The following is a 25,688-nucleotide window of genomic DNA, read 5'->3' on the forward strand; positions in this document are numbered from 1 at the left end:
TAGGAACAGCCTAGTGTAGCTGAATGGGTGTTTGGGCTCTGGGTTGGTAGCTCAGCTTGAATGGTGCTGACAAGTGTTAGATAACTGTTTTATCTTGGCATCAGGACAGGTGTTCAGTGTCAAATACTCTGCAAGAATGTGTAATGAAGGTTCTCTCTTCCTGAAGTCTGAGAAAAAAATATGCTGGCATATGGATGAGGTGGGATACCCCAGGAGAAAAACAGCCATGAGCACCTAGTGGTTGTGGTGCAATGACACATCAAGCCTCTAGAAAATTAATATTATTCATCATGTTTGTTGAAGGAATGGTCAGAGGGCAGCCAATACCAAGGTGTGTTATGCCATTAGAGTAGGCACCAAGGAAAGGCCTGTTTTGGTGAGCAGAACTGGAGATAAAGAACATGGCTTTGCTGGCTTGAAAGCAAAGTGGACACTCACTGTGAAATAATTAGAAACAACATCTTTACTATGTACAGTGCTTTACCAGAGCTCATCAGAACATTTTTCTTGCTGCGAAAACAAAATTCAAAACATTTCAATTTTTTACCAAATCTTACTGACCTTATCCATAGTCTGGCTTGATTTATAATACAAAAATACAATTAATTGCATTACCACTTCTGGCAAGCAAAATACTCCTCCAAAGTAATTACCATTGATGTTCAGTTTTGGCTGAAACCACAATGACTCAGTATCAATGGAAGAGCTGGTTGTCAGTATCAATGGATAGTAGTATGGAGAAAACTAGTCTTAAATGATGGAAATGCATCTGTAGCACTATCTACCTCCATCTACTGCATGAAATAAACCCCCGTGTTTGCTTTTGTCTTGCAGAATGAAATACGCACAGTATGTTTTCCTGGCCTCGGTCTTCTACACTGTTGAATATAGCCTAGCTCAGACCTGTGCAGTGGAGTCTTTCTCTGTGAAAGACAATTTTGATCCAAAAAGGGTAATTATGGTTACTTCAATAGTACATGTGAAGAAGCTTTACATACAAACTGCTTTTCCGGATTATGAGTTTTGTTCATCTAAAGGGGTTCTTCACCAAAAAGCTAACTTCTTTCATATTCCGTGTTGCTGATGCTGTTCCTGTAGTTTTCTCAGTACTGTCTAACCTGCTGAACATTATAGTAAAACTGGCCTTGAAAGCCAGGGATGTTACTAGAGCTCATATTCTGTTAGCTTGGCACAACTTTGAGCTTCAGGCAGTTCCGTGAAAGGAACAATTTAGATCTACATCAGAGAGGAAGCTCAAGCACAAGCCCTAGGCTACTTGCACCCACCTCTAGTCATTCTTGGGAGTTACAGCAAATAGAACTCTTGCCTATGCTGAACACTGACTCCTGTTTAAACATATCATTTGTGCTTCTGAGGAGAAAATGAGGGCTAATCTGCTGTTGGAAAGGTCCAGACGTGTGTCAGTACCTATGTTAACTAATGGTCAGCAAACACCACAGCTATAGGGGCATCTGGGATGTGGCAAGTGCTTTGTCTATACAAGATTGGCTTTGCTTTGGTAACAAATCATATCCAGGGAAAGCTTTGGGAATATCCCAGTTTAAAAAGTCAAAGTTTTTGCTTGGGCTCCTGTATTGGGAATCACAGCCTTGCAGGCTTAAGCACATAACTTGCCTAGCAGATGTCATTAGCTTCACTGCAGAATCAATTTTAACACAGCCAGCTCCTGCTCTTCTCAGCATTTCTACTGATAATGTTAACTTTTAAGGGTCTTCCTCTCTGTCAGTCACCTGTTAAGATCTTGTTTTTATTTTACTAGATACTTCTGGTACATTTTCAGGGACCCATATTTTGCACGGACATATTCTTTCTCTTAATCTCAGTCCACTTCTCTTTGCTATTACTCTCCCCAAAACACCCTCCCCGTGTTTTGAGCATATAGTCATCATTTTCTGATTTGCTGGGTAGGCCCTTTTCCCCATCAGAGATCAACTGTGGCCTGTGGCAGCCACAAAGATTGTCTCTTGCCAGCTTGCTCCAGCCCCTGTACCTGCAATTTGATATTGTTGAACTTGGTATGGTATTCCATGGAAGAGAAGGGGCTTGAACAGGAGCAGGGAAGAACCAGTCTGACTCTCAGAAGATGTGTTTGGATGGGAGATGCTTTTGGTGTGGGGTCACTGTGACAGTAATGTCTCATTTCACAAGGACTACACACACAGAGCAGTGCAGAGCTGCCAGACCCACTTCTTCTGGCACAGAGGCAAAGGTTCATCAGGCAGCACTGCAGCATCTGTGTGGTACATTCCCTCCCAGACTCAGACTGGCATTTATCAGGCAGTGGGGAGTTAGAAAGGCACTTTGATTCACAAAATTGTATTTGTGCTAATCTTGCCATGGTAGCTATTGCAGTTATTAATGCACTTTCATGACAGTATGCAGGGAAATGGTATGCCCTGGCCAAGAAGGATCCAGAAGGCCTTTTCCTTCAGGACAACATCTCTGCTGAATACACTGTGGAGGAAGACGGCACAATGACGGCATCCTCCAAAGGCCGAGTGAAGCTTTTTGGGTGAGCTCTCTTGACTTTCAACTCTAGCTGCTGGTGCGAGGCACTGTATGAGGGGGACATGGATGATGATCAACCCTCAACACACAACATGGCTGGGTTTTCATCGTCAAAAAGGGAAGTTTAGCCAAAGTATCAGATTAGAAGCTAGAGGTTAGACACCTTTGAGATTCTTCACAGCCTGGCTCAGGTTTGGGTCTGTCACAAAACTACTGCATAAAGTTAATTATTAAGTCAAATCTTGATTGATGGAATGGTTAGATAAATTAATTGCAATCAAGTAAAGGAGCTAATGAAGGTTGTCAAGATGCAAGATTTCTGAGAAAAACTTGCGGTTAACTCTTAGATGTAATTCCAATGCCTGAATGGACAGATGGCAGGAAGCTAGAGTTTTGCCTGTTGGTCATGATTACTACAAGGATTTACAGCATGTAAAGAGATTAAATAGCTTTCTGAGTGCAAAAGAGAAAATCTGTGGCTTCCAATATGCTAGCACCAGCAGGTGGCTATGAACCTTGAACATCTTAACAGTGCAGCACTCCAAGATATTTTGGGAATGGGCAAATTAGGTTTTGCAGGCATGCCATACTGTGCAAGGGGGAAGATGCCTGAAAGGACTCTTCAGAAAACAAATGGGATCTCAAGGTTGCTGTAAAGGTAATTTCTGTAAAGGTAGGATAAGGGGAAGCCCAGCCTGAGCAAGGAAGGGAATGAAGACCCTTCCACTGTTTCACTAATCCAGATAATACTTGACAAAGAGTGTTGAAATGTGGATGGCATTCAAAGCAAACAGATACCAAACAGAGAAGGGCATTGTAACAAATGGACATCCACAGGGTTCTAAAAGGCTCTGTGACAGCTTTTCATTTTTCACCAGCTTGGCAGAGGAGCTGTAACTATTACTGTGCTTGTAACAGACATTCCTGTGCCCATACTGCCAGGAAGGGATAGACAGGGGAGAGCCAAGTCCCTGCCTCTTCCTGGGGCACAGCTACTGAGCCCAAAAGATCCCAAATGCAGTGAGCTCACCCTGCAGACTGCTAGGAGGAAGTCAAGAAACAACGTTCATTATTGTGCTTGGTGTCTGTCTGCTTGTACAGAAATGGGTGGCAAAAACCTTACTGAACTGAAGGAGGGTACTGCCCCAGCCACAGCATAGCCTTACAGCAGTTGGGGACCAGAGGGCAGCAGCAATCACTGGCTGTGATGGATGTGTGTTTGGGGAGTGTCACAGATTTGCATTACTTAATGACATTAATTAGTAACTTTGCATTAAGAAAGGCCATGCCCCATGCCTGAGGCAGTTGTGCCCAAGCCCTGAGAGAATGACACCCATTTGAAGTTCTCATGCTGCCAGGTTTTACCTTGAATGTTATGGATCTCATTGCAGTTTCTGGGTGATCTGTGCTGACATGGCTGCTCAATACACGGTACCTGACCCAACCACTCCAGCAAAAATGTATATGACCTACCAGGGACTGGCCAGCTACCTCTCCAGTGGTGGTGAGTTAAATTCTCCAACCCCTTGACACTTTTCAATTGCTGAGGATTTTGTCAATTACAGCTGTCCAGATGTGCATATCTACATATAAGCAGGAAAAACAGTTCAGCTGGGATTGCTCCAAGTTCCCCCTGAAACATCCTTTTGGGGAGAGCATGCTTTATCCAAGCAGTGCATTTTATTTTATCTCCACAGAACGGGCAGCATCAGAGACTCCCCACACATCCTTCTCATACACTATATATGTTAACAGGGAGGCTTACAGCCTTTGGGCCACACACAATGGGTTCTGTACAGCCAATTGTGGTGTTCAACCTAGGGAAGCCATTCTTCTGGGGGCCCACTGTGGGCATTATGGAAGTGCTGAGGTCAGTCGCCCCTGTACTCCTCATAGCTAAAAAGAGGAGACATGTAGACCCACAGCTGCACCCCAACAACAAGACACATTTCTCTTCAGATAGACACTGCTGGACTCAAAGAAATGGAGCTGTTAACTCTAGTGTACCTTTCAGAAACTGCTCATGCTGAACCTTCAAAGCCCATCCTACGTGCCCTTCAAAGCCCATCCGTCATGCCCAAGCCTCCCACAGCTGAGGAACTGCAGCTGTGGAAGTTGGGGAGGACTTCTAAGAAAGAAGTACATTCCCTTAGTACTGGCAGATAAGCCACACCAAAAAGAACTAAGTAGATCAAGGCTAGAAAACAGGAGGAATGTTTTATTGAGGCTTCCTGTATAGGAAATGTAATCTATATTGTATGTCCTTCCTTCTACCATGCTTGAGCAAGCAACATAAAGAGGTATTTTTTCACTGAAAACCTAGAAAATCCTAGTCCTCCTAGTACCTCTAGCCTAAGAAACAAAAGCTGAAAATGCACTGAGCATTGTGGGGGAAATCATGGTCTCAAGATGCCCTGTGCTTGTCCCAGTTCTTCCCCTCATGGTGTGGAGATAAGCTGGATGTGTGATGTGATTATAGATCCTTTGGAAAGCTATCCCTAACATGAGTTTGCCACCTCCCTGCTGAAGGATCCACCTCTGCTCTGTTGTGCCCACTGTGACAAACCTGTGTGTTGTTGTTTCAGGGGACAACTACTGGGTGATTGACACTGACTATGATAACTATGCCATCACCTACGCCTGCCGCAGCCTGAAGGAGGACGGCTCCTGTGACGATGGCTACTCCCTGATCTTCTCGCGCAATCCCCGTGGCCTCCCCCCAGCCATCCAGCGCATTGTGCGCCAAAAGCAGGAGGAAATCTGCATGTCTGGCCAGTTTCAGCCTGTGCTCCAGTCAGGTACTTCAGCCTAATTAGCAAACTCACTGAGTTGCACAGTAGGTGATTGCATTTGCTGTTCATGTGACAGAACTACATCAAACACAGTTGTTCTTTTTTAGCAACCTTTTCCTCATGTTAGATCTAGTAGGAAAAGAGCTACAAAGGGAAATCCATAAAAGAACAAGAGCCTGCTACAGGCTGGTTCTGCAGCCTTAAGATTGCTACTTACCAGAATCCTGTGTATTGAACCTGGTACACTACCAGATGAAGATCAGCCTTGTTACTGTAGTAGACAGTACAGGGATGGATGCAACAAGCCAGGGTTTCTGCACCTGGAAATGCTTGGCCTTGGCACTTGCATAATAGCATCTTACCGTGGGTCCATGCAGTGTCCTCCAGGAAAAGACGAAAAGGTGCCTCCAGGAAGGACCATTCTCACCCTCAGTTCCATCATGACTTGTGTCCTGTGTGGTCTGAGTAGCAGGGATGAGGGGCTCTGAGCAGCATTTCTGACTGCATCAGCTGGCAGTGGGAGTCAGCAATTGCTCCACATACATGTAAACAGACACGTTTAAAGCCCATTTTGGGAACATTTTTCTGGAGGTACAGGAATTATCTTCTAGTTCAAATGCTGCCCATGAAATAGGCGGACACATTTTTAGGGCTCTGCAGAAGGTAGAAATTCTTCTTTACTGGCAGTTGAGCACTCACACTCTTTACAACCTCACCTACCTGGCCGGAAGTTGACCCTTTACTAAGCCACACAGCACACGTGCTCTGCACTGTGGCACAAGGAATGGCAGCTAAAACCTCCTGAACAGCACATTGTTGTGTCAGCCAGTCCTCCACTACAGAGCACATACTGGCATCACCCAAGGCCATGGCACGGGCATCCCTGCCCCACAGCGCTCTGTACTGCTCCCTGTAGCAGAGGGAAGGCAGCTGGCTTGCAGGGTCATGGATTGGTCCTCAGGAAAGCCAAAAGCCCATGGCTAGCTAGGAAAGGCTGCCTGTGTCTGTGCCAATAGACAGAGAGAAATGCAAACTTTTGCACCCTGCATCCTAGTCTTATACTGTGATTCAGAAGTACCCCAGGAGGGTTGTAGTTACAGCTTCAGTGGAGACTTCATGGCTATTAAAGCCCTTTGCAAATTTACTTACACAGACTAAAGTTTACTTTTCTTTCTTTCCAGGGGCCTGCTAAAAGTACGCTTCTGATCCTATCCTTAAGCACAGAAACCAGACCTCTTGGTCTTGAAGTTGCCACTCAACTAATAATTTTAAAAAATCATAGTATGGAATAGTGTGTTTTTCCTGAAAAACACATGAAAATATTGGGGGATCTTTAAGCAGTGTGCAATATAATAGTGATATTTGAATTTTCAAGAGAATACCTAATGTGGCATTTGTCAATAAATGTTTTGGAAAAAAAGGCACCTCTGAAACTGGTTTTTATTGCCTGTTGTCCTGTCTGTTGGGGAGCAGAAGCACTGAGGATGCTCACCGAGGAGCAGTGAGACAGCAGCCAAGGGTGCTCCCAGCATACATGGGGCAGGGTCACTCCCCAGCTCTGAACAGGGCAGGCAAGGCAAGGATGGTGAGAGGGGCACATCTCCTGACAGGGCTGATTGTCAGACAGCAGCATGGTGACTGGGTTAACTCTGGGATTCACCTAGAAAGTCCAGCCAGCAAGGGCAGCAAGGCACAGGGCAGTATGCAGGCACATCACTGAGATGGCTCCGGCCAAAAACAGGACTTAAGAGCACATCTGAGGCAGAGCTACCTGCAGCAAAGTTCCCAAGGGCAGAACCACAAATGCAATAAAACAGATGCTACTTTCAATGACAGTGGACAATAATTTAAATGAGCAGGTGCTTGCATTTCTAATGGCATTAACAGCAATTTGCTCCTCTCTGCCTTCATTATCCAGTTTTCAGCATCTGAAAGGTATAGAACTGAAAGATATAGAATGGGCTGGGTTTATGGCAAAGAATTTCACAGATGGAGAAAGCCAAAGAAAAGTACCTGGAAATCTCCATGTAGAAAAAGAGTAACCTGAGTCAGCATTATTGACAGGCATTTCCCACTGCTTTTAGTAAAATCACATTCACCTTGTGTTTCTTAATAATAAAAATCCAGTCTAGAACACCCCAGTATCCTGCTGAACCCTGCAGTTTATCAACTAAACAAATTTTTACAAGTTATAATTACCAAGCACAGACGTAAGACCAAGCTGAACAGCCTCTACTCCTGAGGCTTCAAAAAGGTGTGTGGAACAAGGCTGATATTGACTGAAGATCTTCAGAGCACTACACTGTTAAACAGCTGCAAGATGCTTGCACAATCTTACCCACAGTAACCAGAAAGAGTATAGAAACCAAAGACAGTCTCCAGGACCAGAGACATTATCCCAGGGATGCAGTGAAGTCTCTCAAACTTGTATTTCCCAGGATTTCCTGGCAATACTCGTAAGGCTCTCAACCCGCTTGACAAACATGTCCTTGCCCCTCAGGTCTAGGGAAAGTTACCCTGACAGAGAACAAGATTGGGAGCTACCACCTAAAGCTAATGACAGAAACAGAGGAGCACTAGCAGGCAATGCTAACAAAACCCCACACAGACAGAGAACTACACAGTGTTGAAAAAATATCAGCCTTTTCTGCTGGACTAAGTGCAAGGTCAGTGCATTGATTGAATGTTCTCCACTTCCACCTTTCTCCCAGCAGGAAGTATTGGGGTGGAATCTGTGACCTTAGGACTTGTATAACAACTGATTAGACAGCACCAAGCCTTAGCTGAAGAAGCATGGCCTTTGGCCAAAACTGTCAGACCAATACTACCAGTCTTAGAGAAGTGGGATTTTTAATGTCTATGGTTATATTAATTGTATGACCAGAGCAGATGAGAGTTTAGCAAGAAGATACAATCAATATGCAGGACCCAGTGCATCTGCTTGGTGTAGTCTGTCCAGACAAGATAAGTAGTAAAATTCCTCTTTAGCCACACAAGGCAAAACCAGCAGGATCACAGAAGTATAGAGGTGATTCTGGTTGAATACACTATGGTTGAGTTCACGTGCCCCAATAATTTTACTTGGGGGAGTATGTCTCCATCAGGACCACAAGCAAGTCCTCAATGTATGATGTGGTAAGTTAATGAACAGATGGAAGTTACATCATATCCATTTGTCTCTAATGACTGCAGGAAATGTGAAAGACAAGGTAGGATAGGGCAGGCAGTAATGAGTGTATGCTGATAAGACACTACTCTTGAAATTCTGTTGAGTTCAACATGAAACACCTCAGGTATATCTAGAGGCAGACATCTGTCTGCTGTTTGAGTTGGTTGATGAAAAGCAGTCTATTATTCCTGGGTTTTAAGTGTGTGTATAGGTCCCAAGTCATAATCTCTGTCCTGCACAAACTTTCCACTAACAAGACAAAATAAAAAAATTGTTTATACATTAAAAGGACTGTTGTTTTGTCCTCAGAAGGTCCTTTAGTGCTGGCAGAAAGACCATGACTCCTCAACAGCAGGAGGGACTCTGCAAGGATATTGTCCTTCACATACCAGTGAACCTCCTCCAGCAAGGACACTGCGAGTCCTGAGATCAGACACTATGATACCACCTTGAGTTTGACCAGTTTTCCCTGGGCTGTGGTAACTGAGACAATCTATGCACTTAAGTTTCTACTCCAGCCTCAACATTTTTTATGTTTCAGTTATATGTAATGTTGGAATTTCCACAAGTCGAGCTATTTTACCCCTTGCACTGGTAGCCACAGTGAGCAGCTGCATGGTACTTGGCTGCTGGCTGGAGTTAAAATATGAGAGTCCTTGAGAATAGTCTTTACTTTACAAGATTAGGTTGTAAGTAGAGTTGTAAGCAGTTTCTACAACACAATGATCAGATCTTGTTTTTACATGGTTCATGTGAAAGATTAATAACCAGTTTTATTTGCTCTCACAAAAGATGGTAACAAATGTAGCATATACACAATTAGACAATGTAAAATACTCAGCTGAAAGGTTCTTTCAGTTGCAAAATGGTTATATAGCCTCACAAGCTTTTGTTTCAAGCGCAGGCAAGTAATTCCATGTTGCAGTTACATATTCTTATTTGGATTAATGAACAGCAAAAGACATACATGAGCACTCTGCAGCCTTGCTTTGGTTATGATACTAGAGAACTACTAAGCACCTGCTATTCACACCTGGTGCTATGGATACTTGGCACTTCTGAAAACGCAAACGGTAATGGGGGGCTGACCACTACATGTAACAGAGGAGATTAGTTAAACATGCAATTTTGGAAACACTATCAGAGTCAGCAACAGATGGTTACAGAAATCTTTAGTTTCAAGTACTAAATAGCGTTTTTCTGTAGACATTAAATGATGAAAAAAGAAAACGCCATTTCAAAAACTTTTATAATTTGTTAGAAATAAACTCATACCTGGAAATACCAACTTCTCTTCTCTCTGTAATTTTTAACACATGCTCATTTCTTAAAGGAATGAGTTTATATCATAGCAGCAAAGAAGATTTTCAGAAGAAATCTTCTATTTTTCATGGTTTGCACATCTGTATATTTTCATCCCTGCATAACAAAATCAATACTATTCACTACAGCTATGTTTCTTTTTTTTTTTCTTTTTTACTTTTTTTTTTTTTTTTTTTTTTTTTATACACCTGTAACTAGTACATAGTCCTTGGTTTGATAAAGACTGCTATATTCTGATTGCTAGGGTGGGAAAATTTTAAAGCAGAAGGGCTACTCAGGTAGGACATCTTAACACACTAAACTGTCCACTCAAGCTCCTACATCTTCCCCTGCTCCAGACACACTAAAATCTCTCAAGACCCTATACTTAGTATTTCTCTAAATAATTTTATTTGTTGCTCCACCTCATGCTAGCAAAACAACATGTGTTATCTGCTAGATTTTACTTAACTGTGTACAATGGTTCTTCACTCAGGGGAAATTATCACAAGTTTAAAATGTATTTTTACTATCTCCATGCAAGTAGAATGTCTCAATAACTTTTCTTAAATTTAGAGGACCCAATTCAGTAGGACCCATGGCCATTTCCTGTTCTGCCTGTATGGACAAGGAATTGGAGGACTAGGATGCAATAAGTGCCCCTTATTAAAACTCAAATGAGGCAAGAAATATTTCATCTGAATTCTGTGACAGAATAAGTCTTTTAAGGCTAATTTTCAGTAAAAGCACTTGAACAAGTAATCAGCAAGTAAGGAGATATAAGGCCACATTTCACATGCACTGACTTTTTGCATATGTTTCTTTTCTGTGCTGTAAGAGTTGAGGGTATTTGAGGTAGTTCAGCTCTCTCCTACTGCGCAAACTTGGGCACTTCTTTTTTTCTGAGACCTGAATGTTTCATCAAATATGTAGTTTTTGTTGTTATGTTGGTGAGGTGGCTGATGTCAGCAAAGAGAGCAGTAGGGGATTTGTTTGTGTGACAAAGTCACTCCTCCTATGGAAAACACTCCAGCTGTTTTCACTGGCATTATCCTTCTCTCTGCAAGCCTGTTAAAGGCACAGCTCAAACTGTGCCAGTTGTGAAAAGAGAAGAATAAAGCAGCACCCCTGCAATTTCAGGGAACGTTGCTGTTTACATAAAGTGTTCGGCACCTGCAAGCACAGCCAGTGGTGATCTGTAGCCCATGATCTTGGGCTATCACACGCTTGTGCACATGCTTTGCAAAGCACAGGAGCTCAAACTGTTCTTTGTTAATTTCCTAAGTGTCCTAAGTAGTAGCCCTGCTACATTCATGAGTGTGCTGTCCGGTCATACGAAGATACAAAGGCTCTAACTAGTGTTTCAGCTTTCTCCTGGCTATGCAGAGCTGAGTGACCACTTACAGTCTGTGAGGGGACGTGTCAGCTGTAAGGGCTGAAGGACACGAGGCTAGGTGACAGCAATGGAGAGAAAGAGGGACTTTCAGGGTTAGAGCCTCAACCACAAACGAGCAGCAGCTGGTGGCCAAAGTGGCAAACAGGTGACTTGGGCAAAAGCACAAAAGAGAAAAGGCAGGAAGCTAGGGCTTTATGTGCCTTCTCCCCTCTGAGAATGAGCTGATACCCCTGCTTCTGCCTACAGGAAACAGCTCTGGCACCCATGTAATGGTCACAAATACAGAGAGAGCTGGGTGGAAACACCTCTGTGAGAGAGTGAAAAACCTCATACACCTGAAGACGTGGCAAGCATTCTGAAATAACCCACTGTGACTAACCAGCCAAAGGAACTAAGAGATCCTTTACTTCATGCTCTGAATTTGTCTTGTCGCTGTGCACTTTTCCACCAAACTGTTAAGTCAAGACTGACTGGCAGCTCAGGCAGCCAGTTCACTCTCAGACAGGTCCTCCCTGTGTCTTTGCTACCATCCTCACCCACACAGTGAAGCCATGGTTCTGTTCCTGCTACAGTTTGTGACCTCTATAAATCTTAGCTTGCCCTGGCTGTTAGCTCAGTGAAAAAAGGGGAATAATAAATATGTATTCCCATAATTCCTAGTTACCAGGCTGAATCCCTGTCCTATGGTAGCCTCTTACCAGTTGCAGTTGTGGTTGTTTGATAATGCTGTCTTTTGTGCTATGAAGAGTTAACAGGGGCAGTTGCTTCTAACTTGCGTTCCTAACTTCATCAGGTCATTTCCATATGCCCTCCTCAGCCTGGGAGGAGTTTATTTTTCTGGGGAGTTGTCATTTGCAAGGAACATACACCACTCTGACACCAAGACAGGCACCACTCTTCAGCGTCACTTGAAAGCTTCAATGTATCCCACGGGAAGAGAGGGCAGGCCTGCCTTTCCCCAGTAATCAATGGCACGCACTCTGTAAAAGCCGGAGACTGAGCTTCCTGCAAATAAAAAGGTTAGAAATGGTCACTGTGAAACGCTGGCACCTGTGGGACTGGGAGGATGTGAAGCAGGCACTACTCCTGTAAAATCTAGGTTCATGGAACAGGCTGGGGAAATCAGTTCTGCACCCTAAGTAAGTGTGTCTGTGCCTTTCTGATTAAAAATGATAACAAATTCCTTGTGGCCAAGTATTGACTTTTTTATCTTGTTTCACCAAGGAGGTCCTCTCTACTTACTAGGATTAGCAAGTAGAGCTACAGGACTGCTATCCCAGCAGCTCCTTTGGAAGAAGGCTGTTTGGAAGAACATCTGCAAGAAAAAATTACTAATTTCCTTTTTTTCCAACTTACTTTTCTGCCTGAATTTTGCCTTTGGAACAGGTTATGTGGGGACAGTTTTAAAAAAGAAGAACAAGAAGCACACAGGCTGACTGAAAACCCTCTGCTCTACTCAGGAAGCAGCACCACTTACTTTAAAGGTATGTGAACTGATCTTCTGTGGTTTTGCTGCTTTTTATCCTTGATCCAGTTCAAAGAACACAGCTTTCCCTAGCAGAATCTTTGAACACACAAGCAATATAAATTTGGGGGTATTTTATCTAATTAATTGATTTTTATATGTGTTTTAGTGTTTTTATTCTAGGAAAAAAAGAATGCCAGGAATAATGGGTAAGGAGGAAGTTCCTAGCAATAAGGACTGCTGAGACATGATATTTTTTCAAGTAGTCTTTTTTGTCGCTGTTGGTTTTGAAACAAACTATTAAAACTGGTATATAATATTATGGTATAATAATGAATAATAATTTCAGAGATTTGTCAAGCCAAGATTTAAAGCCTTTGCTTGCCTAACATTGCATAAATAGCTCTGAACTTTTATTATGCGATCACTGCTGATGTTAAGGCTTTCTCAGGGTAAGATAAGCCCTTGTTTCTGGTAAAAACATCTCTCAACTGCCTTTTAATAGTATCACTATAAGGCAAGGTTTGTCTGTGTTTCACTCAGCTCTCATCAGTGCTTATCATCAATATTTGTTGGATGGTCATGTTGCAGACTAGACAGCATTTGCTTAAAAAGGGAAAAAACAAAACAAAGAAACAAAAAACCAACAACCACCACCCTCCACCTGCAGATAAATAAAAAAAATACCCAAATAAAACATCAGTATCTTCCTTCACTTGGATGTTTCATCTGAGTAAACTTCAATTGCAAGGTCTGGTCATAGTTTTTTGTGGGGTTTTTGGTTATCATTTTTGCGTATTTTTACACCAGCTACAAATTGCTACTTAACTTCTCAGGAACCTTGCCAGGCCTGCAGCTCAGTGACTGACTTGTGACAAGGAATTACCCATGGCATACTACTAATAATGTCCTCACGACTACTTGTTGATCTCTGTTTGTCCTTGAAAATAAGTCTCTTACTGAGAATACAATCCTAAAGGAGGGGATGAGCTCTTATTTGTGAGAGACTGTGTGTTACTTGCAAGTTACCTACCTTCAGTGGTTACTAAACAATGGTTCACAAACTCATGAGTGGCAATATCACATGACAGATTACCTAACGTGAGTATTCTTGCCATACCTGGACTGTAGACCCAGAGAGTGAATATTGTGTCTTTGGCATTAATCCGCTGGTACACTTTTCCATCTGATGAGAATTCAACTTCAAATGTCTTTATACACCTAGAAAAGAGAACCAGAGAGATTTGTAATTACAACTGACAATGCATGAACTATCAAATACTATGAAAAATCAGGGCTGTTTCAACAAGAAGGACAAAAATAAGAAATGTTCACTTGATTCATTCCTACCAAATGTAGGATGGAGTGAATTGGCACTATTAGGAAGAACCAGGGCTCCAACAGCCTCAGAAAAACACCTAGACTGACTTGCTGCTTTGGGTATTTGCAGCATCACAAAATGTCACGCATCTTTCCCTCAGACACCAGGGTTATTAAGAATCTAGGGAGACTGGCTTGAAAAGGACCTAAGTCCTTTTACCTTCCTGAGGTAATCTATTTGTACACTGGATCCCCTTTCAGAGTTCACTACAGAGGGTTTCCAGCTGAGTCGAGCTTGCTGAAGAAAGCAACCTGAGGTTTTCTCTTCCAGTTCACATCCCTTGCAGATATGTCTAAGATCCCACTTAGGCATCTGCTGATAATGTAACTTTTACCATGAATCTTCCTGTCTGCTATGCTGAATAGAATCCCCTCAGAAATGCCACTGAATGCTGGTGACCAACAGGCAGATTCCTTTGATCAGCAAATTAGGCAGGGCTGCTTTTCACAGTTTGTGCACACAGGTCCTACAGTTCATTTTTTCAGACAAATGCACTGTATCATCTATCAAGGAGCAACAATTCATTAATATTCGACCTTGTTTTACTCTGTAGAGCTTGTGGAAACTTAGGGAGTAGTATGTTGGTAACTCATTTGTATCAATTTTATTTAAAAGCTACTTACTTTGACTTAACACAGTCGTCATCCCACAGCACAATGACCTGCCCCTTTGTGAGAGGGATCAAACGAACACCAGTCACCTGTCCAAAGACACAAGCCCATGTAAAAAAACTGTACAAACCAATCAGCCAGGTCAAGTTTCTGTGTTCATCCTTCCATATTAATTATTTGCTTTGATTTTTTTCCATTGACATCAGGTGTAAAAACAAAATTCTTGGCTCTGTAGCTTTTTGCAGTCCATGTCTCCCACTCGTCAACCCTTCAGAGGACCATCAGAGGCTCAGGGTACCACTGTGCACATGGGTGAGACTGAATGAGCAGATACAGACATCTAATATGGAGGCCATGATTCCATTTTAGCTTTAGCTGTCAATTAACTTGTCAATCCCTGTAGCATACCATGTGCTTTTTAAAGAGATACTGCACTTTTCAGTACTGTTTTACTAATTTCTCACCATGGGAATTTTCATTCATCTTAGTGATGGCTCCTATCACTTGCTATGTAGTACTTTATCTTGAATTACATCTTTGAGAGCCTTCTCATCAAAAGAGAGAAGAATTGTTTATTTACTAATTCTTACACTTTTAACAATAAATTAACTCGATGGTCTTCTTCTAAGATTTAAGGCAAGAAGCAGTTTCAGTTTTGATGTGTCTAATGGTAGAATACAACACATACTTGATCAGGAGCTGATCTGGGTCTTGCACAGATGTGGATAAGAAAGACTGAGGGAACGGGAAAGTCTTGCTTCAGTGTCAGGATGCCAGCTTCAGGAAATGGGAATGGACCTGTTACCAGTGGGTCCTGTGGAGCCAAAGAGTAGTGTTGTGAAAAATCTTTCATTACAGCACCTAAAGACCAATTGTTAAACCAGTGTAAAGTGCCTGTGTATTTACTTTAGGACTCTAAATTTCCAATAGAGTTGGTACTGCTAATGCTCACAGGCATCAAAGTTCTCCACACTCGGAGACTTTATACTCACCTGTTTTCCAGCTCTTCAGGAAACAGAGGGTTTGTCCAGCTCACAAGTTGGGTTGATCACAAATGCCCTTAGGCACAATCTGTCACTTCTGTAATCTCCCATGGATGCCTTTCAGGCTAGAGGTCTTTACAAACCATGGCCCCATCTCTTCCCAGTGTGCAGAACAAGCTACTGCTAGCTACAACAGCTACATGGCTGGTCTCTGGGGATGTACCAGATAGCTAAGAGCATCTAAAATCTTGCTGCTGCCCTGTTTAAGGAAGATCTGATGTCTCCTACGATGTCCCACAGGCCTTAGCAATAGTCAGTTGTGACTGGGAAGAGAAGACACAGTACTCTATACTGAAGTCAGAAAGTGAGTACTGTCTGAGGGCCCTGAAGGGGATGAAGATGACCTCTGTTTTTAACCCAGGAGTCTGAATGCATTGGGGAAACTATGGGAGGGGGAGCTGAAGTGACAGGCTGCTCTCATATGCTCACATACAGTAATTTCTGCATGGCTTTCATCCATAGGGAGGAGAGGACTTCTCAGAGAAGACTGACTCCTTAATTACCTCTATGGTGCATTCAGCACTAGTGAGCGTGAGGGAAAACTGTCAATCTCCATGTGAGCCCCTCAGTTTTCTGAACTTGCACTGGGTAGTTTTCACCTCAGGGAGGTGTTTGTTTCCTATTATTAATGGGGTTCATTTCAACTTTCTAATGCAGCAATTTGGCCATTCTGTAATATACACAGGGCCATGTGACTTACCTGGGAAGATGGAACAGAAAGAGCCTCAAAGCCCACTGAATATTCAGAGAGAAGGCAGAACTTCCCCAGGAGCAACTGTGCCTTCTTATTTTATGGGTAGGCCCAGAGTGAAGAGGTTGTATAACACAAACACCAAGGCATAAGCTGTGCGTGACCTACACTTTTCTGCAGGACTGCAAGTGAATTTTTGTGTGTATATAAAAAGTGAATGACTGTGGGCTAAGGAAATTTTTGTTAGAGGCCTGATTTGTTGTCTTTTTCACAAGCACTTTACCTGTACAACACTTCAAGCAAACACATAATCATACCTCAGCATCCCTTATTTTCTGGAACTCTTCTGGAGAAGGAAAGTCAGGGCTTCCTAGGTTCTTCCACTTCAGATATGGATTGGTTTCGTTGTTATCCATGTAATATGTCACGTACACCATCTCTGTAGGAGATGAGAACAAACAAAAGAAGTAAACTCTTTACTTGGATTTAAAGATTAACAAGAATAAATTTAGCAGCTGTGTAAGTCTACCTTTTCAAAAGTGATTTTAGGCTCCAAAGTGCCTAACTTTCACTGGAAAGTCCCATGGCTAAGACTCTCATGAGGCTGTACAATTTACATTTGCCAAGTTTACCTTGCAAACTATTACTTCCACAACCAGAACCAAAATTCTCTTTTCACATGCATTTGTTGGGTAACTCAATCAGGTGTGCAATTGTGTGTTTGTGTTGGCTGTCTTGGAGTCATCTCATAAAGGGAATTGTTGCTTGGCAATATCCAGCCAAGTACACTGAGACCAGTAGTTTTCCAGAAAGGTAGCACTTGGCAGTTGCCATTAAAGGCAGGGTCAAAGTGTAGGCATTAGGAATGAACCTTTCAAAGGAGGACACCATTATATCTCAGAAAATCTAGGAGTGCACAAAAGATGACAGAGGAAGCTAGAAAATTAAATTCACTCTTCCAATGAAAGGCAGTTCAGTAGAAGTTTTCCAGCTGGTATTCTGTCTTAAAGGTCACTCAACATGAGCTGTCTACATGATATTTGTTTACCTCTATGTTTGGGGAAGTGGGTGGCATTCACTGTGACAGTGCTGATGTTGGATGAAGTCTTGTTATCCTCACTTGAATACATCAGTACTGTAGCTTGCCAGCTATCTGAGGGCTGTGTCTCACTTGGGGTGTGCACAGATGCCAGCACACCAACTGTGCTATTTTGAGTGCTTTCATCTCCATTGATCTTCACTTCAGCAAAAATCTGCTTTTCTCCTTTAAAAAATGTGACAACTGTTAGCATCACTGTTAGTCAGTCCTGTGTCAGAAGCTGCAGGGTCAAAGCATGCAAATAGACTGAGCATAAGTGAGCTATATTCTGCCTTATTTTACCAGTTACAGCCTTCAATCAGATTTATTTCACAATAGTAGATTGTTGTAAAATACATATTACAGCAGTTCTTATGCTTAGCAGTTCAGCTAGCAACATGCAAACAGGTGACAGTGAATGAAGTTCTCCCTGTAATATGCTGCATGAATCTTCCAGCTACTGGGATTTCTTAAAGACAGTTGCAGCCTGATGGTATGTACCCCTTGCATCACAAGAGGGAAGTACCAGTCAACAAAAAATGAGTGGTTGGCACGCAGAGGGCATAAACAAAGCAGTAAGGTAAATCAAACAGGTAACAGACTCTCGGGAATATTTTCTGAGCTATCAATCTGTCTGAGGAAATGAAGTTTCATTTTCTTAACACAGCTAGTAAACAGTGAGGGGAACTCTTGCTTTTATGAATAGCAAGACGGCTGGAACTATCTTTCTTAGGCTGGAAACTTCTAGGTAGGAGGGGTTATTGACATGCTCTTTACTATACCTAGCAGTGCCAGCAAGCCCATGGCAGTCAGCACTGGTTTCCGCACCATCTGGACATAAGGTGGCTTTGTGTTGTTCATCTGAAAACGTGCTGTCAGAGTCCGCTGGGTGAAGTAATGGGGGTAGTAGCTCAAGAAGGCATTGTCATTACTCAGCAACGAGTAGTTGATGGTGTTGTTGGCTTTGGAAATGAGCAGGTTTTGGTGCTGGATGATTACCTGCAAAGTCATAGAGAAAATGAACCTTCACCTTGGAGAAAAACTAACAAACATGCAGTAGTCCTTGTATTTTTTTAAAAATCTTTACAGAATTCTGTAAAGAACTGTCCCTCTGCCTTTTAGAAAAGACTGAAGAAAATAACTGTTTATCATAAGTCTTGGAAAACCTGCACTTTAGGTACTAAAGGTAGGTAGGTACTGTAATATCTGAAGCACCTGCATAGTTTTGCAAGTAGTAAGTCTCTGAAATAATTAATACGAGAACTCTTCACAGATAATGAACACATCTCCTTGTCTATTGCACTACAAATGATGCCCCTCTGTCTTGAATACTTAATTAGTAATCAGGATTTACCATCTGAATTAAATCTAAATGGTTCTCCAAATCCGGAGTTACTTTGTACCCACTACATCAGTGTCTGTGAGCTGGTCCTGGATTCTGTTTCTCAATTAGTCATTTTTCCCACTTGGTGCTAACTTGGAATTAATTCTCCTGGTGTTTCACTGGTTGCTGTGCTGCTCTCCCAAAAAACATCCAAGTTCCCAAGTTCTCAGCTTACTACATTGCGCCTGAATATAAGAATTAAGCAGAACTTCAGAAGGCTGACAACTGAACAGTCTCACAATTGTGTCTCTGAAGAAACACAGTGCTTCAGATTCTACACAACCAAGTGTTAATTTACCACCACATCATTCTAAACACTGCTACTTTGTCCTGCAAACTGTCTGCGATGCAGTCAATGACTTGTTGCCTTAGCAAAGACAGCTTGTATATGCACTCTCAGGGAACTGGGAGCCTTTGTCTCCTCAGGAGCAGCTGATAAGATGCATCATTTTTCTGGGTGACATACATACTCTCGCATTTGGGAATTATTCCTTTGCACAGGAGCACTTGGACTCTATGTGCTGTTTAAGGTAGTGGCTCACAAAGCACTAGGCCTGCAATGGAAATTATTGCTTTGCAGGGGAAGGGCTGAGCTTGCTCTGGGGCCAAGGTGCAATTACTGCAGAGCTGGGAGTGTTGACCACTCTCTTCTTCTGCTTTTCTGGCCAACATCAGTAATTACTAGCAGTAATTAATAAGATCCTGTGTACAGCCAGTATCCCAAACCAAAGAATGGACTATGCTGAGAGCTCAAGCACTTCTTTATTATACCTGATGTCTCTTGATGAGATAAAATTCTGAAGGATCTGGGAAATAATTCTCACATATATGAGGTGACAGCTAGCAGTACTGACACCAGATCAGTAGTATTACATGGAGAGATCATGTGTGGGAGTAATCTTATCAGATGGATCTAACTGGGGGACTGTATACATTCTCAGTTCTCTAGCACTTCTCTGTCAAGTTCTCAGTTTGGTTCTGGGTTGGACTTTTTTTTTAAAGAAAGATGAAGAAAACTAAAATTAAATTAATTTTACAAATTAAATCAAGCTACTAAAACTAGACTATAACCCCCACTGTACCAGTAGGGACATCTCCTTTTTTAGGATCTATTAGTCTGAGAAGCTGCTTAAAAATTAACTGTTAAGTCTACTTTTTCAACTGCAAAAACACATCAGGTACACTACTGGGGACACTACTGTGCCAAAACTACCAATGAACTGTTACCTTTACAACCATTGCTGCATAGGTCACATCAGCTCGCCAGAGCTGTGGAATGGACCATCCAACCATCGGATCCGCTTCATCGTTATATATTGCAACAGAAGAAAAACCTGGAAACAGCTTCTGAATTTGTTGAACTGCTTCTACTTCTTGTTGCAAGATGTAGAGAGAATTCCCACCTCCCTGCAACAATATTTCATATCTGCTTAGCGGTAATGAGAAAAAGGTGGTAAACATACAGACTTAACCTAAAGTTATAAACATAAAACATATTCTGAAAACATATTCCTTGGTCACCAAGCTGCTGTGGACCAACAAAATTAGTATTTTTCCTTCATCTACTACAGCACGTGCTAGTTGCATGAGCTCCTCCTAGAATATAAAATGTAAAAGAAGTAGAGGAATTGTTTCCCTTTGGGAATTAGGCAAAGACAAATTTGCTTTGAGTTAAAGTCTTGTAACTGAACATCTTCAAAATTTTGCAAGAATAGGTAGCCGTGCTTCCTGCTATAGGCTGGACACTCATCATCGTCATCAACTTTGTAAATCAGAATAAAACATAACTTTGATTGAACTGATTGAAAAAAAATGGCTTTAAACTGAAATCTTGGACTAACCTTTTTATGGAGAGAGATGTAATCCAGCCTTACACCAGTCTCCCCTGTGAAGAAGTTGGTCCCATTGTAGCAATGACACAGAAGACTCCAGCACATGGGTGACTTGGGTAAGGGATGGAAGGAATCCCCAGGCCCTCCAAATTTTAGGATAGGACTGGCTGCTCTTAATCCTTCTGAACAAGCATCATAATAGTTGAGAAACCCTGAAGTCCAAGCAGATGAATATATCAAAGATGATAACTCAAAACAGAAACTGGATCTAAAACTACAAGGAGATGTTATAACCCTGTTATTTTATTTATTTGCAAGGCTTCACAAATTGGGACTACATTTCCTATGCATTGACAACACAGGAAGACATCAAAACTTCACCTGCCTCCGCAAGGTTCTTCTAAAGGTCTTGTATAAGCATGTTCCCAAAGCACGCAGCCTCAGTGAGGAGTTTTCCTCTTATTCCACCCTTCTCCCTCTTACTGCTACTAACTGTACTTTATATACAATTAATGAACTGCTTCTTCTTAGTGTAACTCCTGTTTTGTTTTTTCTGTGTCACAACCCCTGATACCCAAGTAGGGAATAAAGTGTAGCCAGTAACATGACCTTAGCAAAACAGATTTGACGTACCTGTCACATTCCTTATCACTGCTGTCTACCTTACTTCTTTGTCAGTATACATTACATCTCACTGTCACCCCTCTGCTCACCCCATACACCTGTCTCACTTCACCACACTCCAAAATGCTCCAAAACATGCTCACCTTTTACTGTCATAGACACATTGTCAAAGTCGTGGTGGTCTGGTTCATTCCAGGTCTCAAAATTCCATTTAGCAACATGCTCCAATCCATACCTATCTGTAGGAGAGGCCTCATTTATCAGTGAGCTGCATATCCAGACAATACTATCAATAAGTGACTTACAAAGACAATACTATTAGTTCAGGCTGCAGGTGAGGCTCAGCACCCAGAACTATCAGTAGATAATTTCCCTCATTATTTTTAATAATGAGGTAAATGTAATTTGTGAGTTTCAAAATGATCTCTCATTTTTGATGAAATGCAGCAATATTTGAAAAAGATGCAATGAGAGGGAAATGACTTACAGCTTTGTGATTAGGGCACTCACCTACCCTTAATTCAGGTTGAGCCTTCTGCTGTGTTAGAAATATTTGAAGCTGGCATACGAGCAGTGTTCAGGTTATCATGCTCCAGTGAAAGCTGGTATTTTACAACCACAACAATATAACAAGGTTAAAGGTCAGTCCTTCAAGGCAGGCCAAATGTGCGACCCAGAACACTCTATTCGTTCTGGATGTTGGCCATGGATCAGTAAAAAGAGAGACTATTATTCTATGGTCTCCATGGTCTGTTCTGGCATGTTTGTTTTCTGGTTTTGTGTTGAAATCCTGGGTCTTGAAATTGATCACAACACACAGAACTTTCTGAAGTAGCTAGAAAGGACTACAACAGAACAAATAACAATGCTTTTCTTTCTTTAACTTACCTATGTATCTCCTTGCCAGAACAGTAATTAAGTTTCTCCACTGTACCACATGTTCTTTATCTTCAAAATCTAAAAAATATCCTGATGGATTTCCCATCAATTCAAATCCTAAAAGAGATATAAGAAATAGGTCTCCTTTTTTTGTGAATGCTATCTCATTTTTATTAATGAAGGGTTATCACATCATCTGAAACAAACTTGTTAATGAAGAAGCATCATTAAATGGTTTCTCTTCTGTTTCCACATATTCCCACCAGAAATATTTCAGATTTGAGGTTGTTTACTTGTTACTTGTCAGTGACTATAGTAGTCAAGCTATTAGTTGTCAACATAAATGCAGGGCTCAGAGGAAACTTAAAACAGTGGATGTTTGCATAAATTTATGGGAAGTTATACCTGGAGTATCTGCTTCTCTGGCCCTTTTAGGTATATGTCAATGGGTACAATATTCTCTTCAAGAGATCTCATTTACAAGTACAACCATCTGAAACTGCCTTCAAAGGCAACCTAAAACCAATTGTGTTGTCTTAATTGCTATAATATCATTTTGCTCACACTGGGACATGATGTAAAGGCAAATAGGTAAATAATGAAATCTTTTATCAAAACCAGCTTTGGAAAAGCTTTCTAAGAATATTCTAATGATTGTATAATATGGATGAACAGATATACCAAGCTGTGCAGGCAGGGAGCTGCCCTTACCTGGAATGAGCTTATTTTCCCACAGCCGATCCATAAGGTTATCCAAGGCAGTAAAATCGTAGTTAAGTTTGCCATTCACCACTCTGAAGAAAAAAGGCAATAAAAAAACCACAAGTGTAAATATTATAGCAAAGATAGGACTTAGGTAAGTAGATAATGAGTCTGATGGCTTTCTTCTCAAAATCTGCGTAAGACTGGGGTTCTTGTAATTGTACACAAACTTCCTTCCTCTAAAGTGATCACAGGTGTTCACCATAAGCATGTCTCTTGACTAATCCATGCCCTTTACCTATTTCAGCAGCAATAGAAACAATGTAATATATGGGTCTGCTTGCTGAATTATGTTTTTTCACAGAATATTAGATTTTTAACTCTCTGCTGAAGCAAATTTTACATAGATATGGTTTTTTTTGCTTAAGCTGTTTTTTCAGTTTCCATTGGATTACCCACTGCTAGGCCAGCTCTTTTCACGCTCCCTCATATGCAGTTTGTCTTAAGGTACTCCGAATCTGCAGTATAGAATATAGATTACTTAGTAGCACTCCTTATGGATTTAGGTCCAGATGAAAAATAACTTTGCATCTTTCAAAGAATGCTGAATTTATGCACAAGATGTCTGTAATTTTTACTTCATTGTAAGCATTTTTTTAATATTTCTCCTGTACTCCCAGGATCTTGGGCTGCAAATCTTTCATCCAGCTTTGAATAAATGCATTCAAAGACTCAGCACCCTATGATGCATTCCTTTGTGTCAAGGAATCTTGCAGGAACACAGGTACCAAAATGTGGACACGCACATGGATGGGAACACCGGAATTCTTTTATCCAGGGGATGAAAAATGGCATTTGCAATTTATATGTGATAAACTAGAAGATTTGCTTTAAATTCCTGAAAGGCTTTTCTTGCCTGGCATCCAGTAGAAACAAATATAAGGTACTATGCAGGTCAATTTTCCACAACTTCTGAACTTATGGCCTGATTTAACTGAAATCTGAAAGGGATGGAGAATTTTTGCCAGTATGAAGTGCCAAATAAGAATTAACAATGAACTTCTGTTGAGAACATTCTGTTAGTGTGACTTACTGCTGTTTGGCCTAAGAAACAGCCTTGGCCTGGTGGCCAAATTCTGGCCTCAGTATGACCTGAGCAAAAGGCTTTTTAAGCACCCTTGACATAAGTCCAGCCCTGGTCACACAGCGGCACTGAGTGAAGCCTTGGCAACCCCTCTCAAAGCTGATTTCTCCAACCATGCCAAGGCACTACAACTAATTTCTCTGGTACAGTGCAGCCTGACCACCTCTCCTGAAGTGTTGCCTGCTCTTTCCTAGGCACTTTGCCTTTGCTTGGGTGGAAAGCTATACAAGTGAACTATAGATGCAATGCTGCCAGTATGATGGAAGGGGGAGAGACAATCACACTTCTTGCAACTGATCAGTGCTAGCATAGCATGACAAGCAAACAGGATTAGACATGAGAAGAGGGCCATCAGCAGAGCTCTTAAATCAGTGCTGGGCTCTGTGCTCAGAGTGACAACTTTCTTCTTTCTGTACTTCATGCTTTCTGTACTTCTCCTGAGCCTCTTTGATGGAGGCTCTTTCTCTGTGCTTTCTTGTCAAGGAAAGGTGTTAGTGCATATGTAAATGCAGTTCCAAATTCTCAGAGAATTAAGAAGGGCTGACAGAATTGCCTAGTGAACTGTGCAATACGAAGACAAATCTCTGACCAGGATCTAGAAGAGGAAGAAAGGCAGGCAAAGTAAGTGTAACATAGACCATATCCACTAAGCCAGCTCCATGTGTTATGTAACATGGCACACAATCTTAGCCCCAGCTTGGTCACACTCTTTTACCAAAGATCTGAAGCAGAGTTTTTCTTTTTAAAGTATGTCCCACCCCCATGACAAAAATTGTCATGTATGCAGTCACTGATGGGCTTAGGGTTCCTGCCCAAGTCAAATGGCACAGCTGTAAAAGAAGCAAGTAGTAGAAAGAAATTTATTTGCTTTAGCATTCTTTAAAGTATTTTAAAAGTCACTGTTGAACTAAAGAACGGCCATTTGGAACCTGGGTTTGTTTTGCTTAGACAGCGGTTTTAAAAAAAAAGTCCTCTTCCAAAGTTCAAAGACTTTTTTTTTTTGCTAAAACTAGCTCTGCTCCCTCAGATCCATTAACTATTTCCAGATGTACCCTGTGTTCTATTGAATAATTTGCTTACATGCACACTTACAGTCAGTATGCATAAGAATTATTAACTACACTGTCTTGTAAAAGGTTAATAATGCCATACAGATAAAAGCAAAGAAAACAGGGTCTTCTTGGCTTCAGTCTAAGGTCTACACAGTATTATTTGAAAATATAACCATAAATAAGCGTATAAAAAATAACCATAAATAAAACCTTCTATTTGATGCCTGTACACTTAAGATCCCAGGACATTTACATTTTTCCAATTGCACCATTTAAAATAGAATGCCATTGCCAAACATGACTGAGTGATGGTACACAAGATCTTTTGTTATGCATGTAGATGTAGAAGAACCTCTTATGTTCTTTGGCTGATCTGCCACTTTATAAGGATCTCTTCTTCCTACCAAGTGAACCAGACAATATGCTCCCATTAATAAAATGATTACTTGACTGACAGGATTGACACTTGCTCAGATTTTGACCTTACCCTTACCTGTACTACACTCCTGATGTGAGATCGATGCATTTTTTTACAGCACATACAGTACCACTAGAATCTGGGTTGCAGGGTTGCCTGCATGTAGTGATTGGAAGCCATGCTGACTGTTGCACTT

The 25,688-nt window shown here is 41.6% G+C and overlaps 3 protein-coding genes across 7 annotated transcripts in view; 2 read left to right on the plus strand and 1 right to left on the minus strand.

Moving 5' to 3' along the window:
- The first annotated feature begins 815 nt into the window (after positions 1–815).
- On the plus strand, positions 816–6,758 carry LOC129133156 (purpurin). Of its 2 annotated transcripts, none has more exons than XM_054652782.2 (4): positions 816–952; positions 2,397–2,533; positions 3,921–4,033; positions 5,115–5,506. In XM_054652782.2, exons 1-4 carry the CDS (start codon positions 836–838, stop codon positions 5,339–5,341), a joined length of 594 nt encoding a protein of 197 aa, XP_054508757.2. In that variant the 5' UTR covers positions 816–835; the 3' UTR covers positions 5,342–5,506. The 2 variants fall into 2 exon arrangements, with proteins under 2 accessions (XP_054508757.2, XP_077027922.1); XM_077171807.1 differs by lacking the exon at positions 816–952 and adding an exon at positions 6,503–6,758 and having other exon boundaries at positions 2,065–2,533; positions 5,115–5,327.
- A 2,479-nt stretch (positions 6,759–9,237) lies between these two features.
- Positions 9,238–25,688, minus strand: part of IDUA (alpha-L-iduronidase) — a 46,378-nt gene continuing 29,927 nt past the window's right edge. For both annotated transcript variants that reach the window (XM_077171806.1, XM_054652186.2), the window contains exons 3-14: positions 22,888–22,970; positions 22,186–22,293; positions 21,441–21,536; positions 20,683–20,885; positions 20,069–20,248; positions 18,240–18,456; positions 17,428–17,643; positions 16,697–16,818; positions 15,334–15,459; positions 14,658–14,734; positions 13,774–13,874; positions 9,238–12,193 (exon numbers count right to left, since the gene is read on the minus strand). In XM_077171806.1, coding sequence (XP_077027921.1) covers positions 12,093–12,193; positions 13,774–13,874; positions 14,658–14,734; positions 15,334–15,459; positions 16,697–16,818; positions 17,428–17,643; positions 18,240–18,456; positions 20,069–20,248; positions 20,683–20,885; positions 21,441–21,536; positions 22,186–22,293; positions 22,888–22,970 — 1,630 coding nt within the window. In that variant the 3' untranslated portion in view covers positions 9,238–12,092. The remainder of the gene's footprint in view (positions 12,194–13,773; positions 13,875–14,657; positions 14,735–15,333; positions 15,460–16,696; positions 16,819–17,427; positions 17,644–18,239; positions 18,457–20,068; positions 20,249–20,682; positions 20,886–21,440; positions 21,537–22,185; positions 22,294–22,887; positions 22,971–25,688) is intronic.
- SLC26A1 (solute carrier family 26 member 1) overlaps positions 12,204–25,688 on the plus strand; it is a 37,392-nt gene continuing 23,907 nt past the window's right edge. The window contains exons 1-3 of one of the 3 annotated variants that reach the window (XM_077171804.1): positions 12,204–12,327; positions 12,575–12,672; positions 20,992–21,079. The gene's annotated coding sequence lies outside the window, so the exon portion shown is untranslated. The remainder of the gene's footprint in view (positions 12,328–12,574; positions 12,673–20,991; positions 21,080–25,688) is intronic. The other 2 variants (XM_077171802.1, XM_077171805.1) reach the window with 2 other exon arrangements.

The sequence above is a fragment of the Agelaius phoeniceus genome, chromosome Z, assembly GCF_051311805.1.
Source record: "Agelaius phoeniceus isolate bAgePho1 chromosome Z, bAgePho1.hap1, whole genome shotgun sequence".
In the NCBI taxonomy this organism is placed as follows: Eukaryota; Metazoa; Chordata; class Aves; order Passeriformes; family Icteridae; genus Agelaius; species Agelaius phoeniceus.

Coding starts and splice junctions, on each gene's coding strand:
- LOC129133156 (XM_054652782.2), top strand. CDS start 836: ATGAAATACGCACAGTATGTTTTCCTGGCCTCGGTCTTCTACACTGTT. Junction 953..2,396: donor ACAATTTTGATCCAAAAAGG/GTAATTATGGTT, acceptor CTTTCATGACAG/TATGCAGGGAAATGGTATGC. Junction 4,034..5,114: donor CAGCTACCTCTCCAGTGGTG/GTGAGTTAAATT, acceptor TTGTTGTTTCAG/GGGACAACTACTGGGTGATT.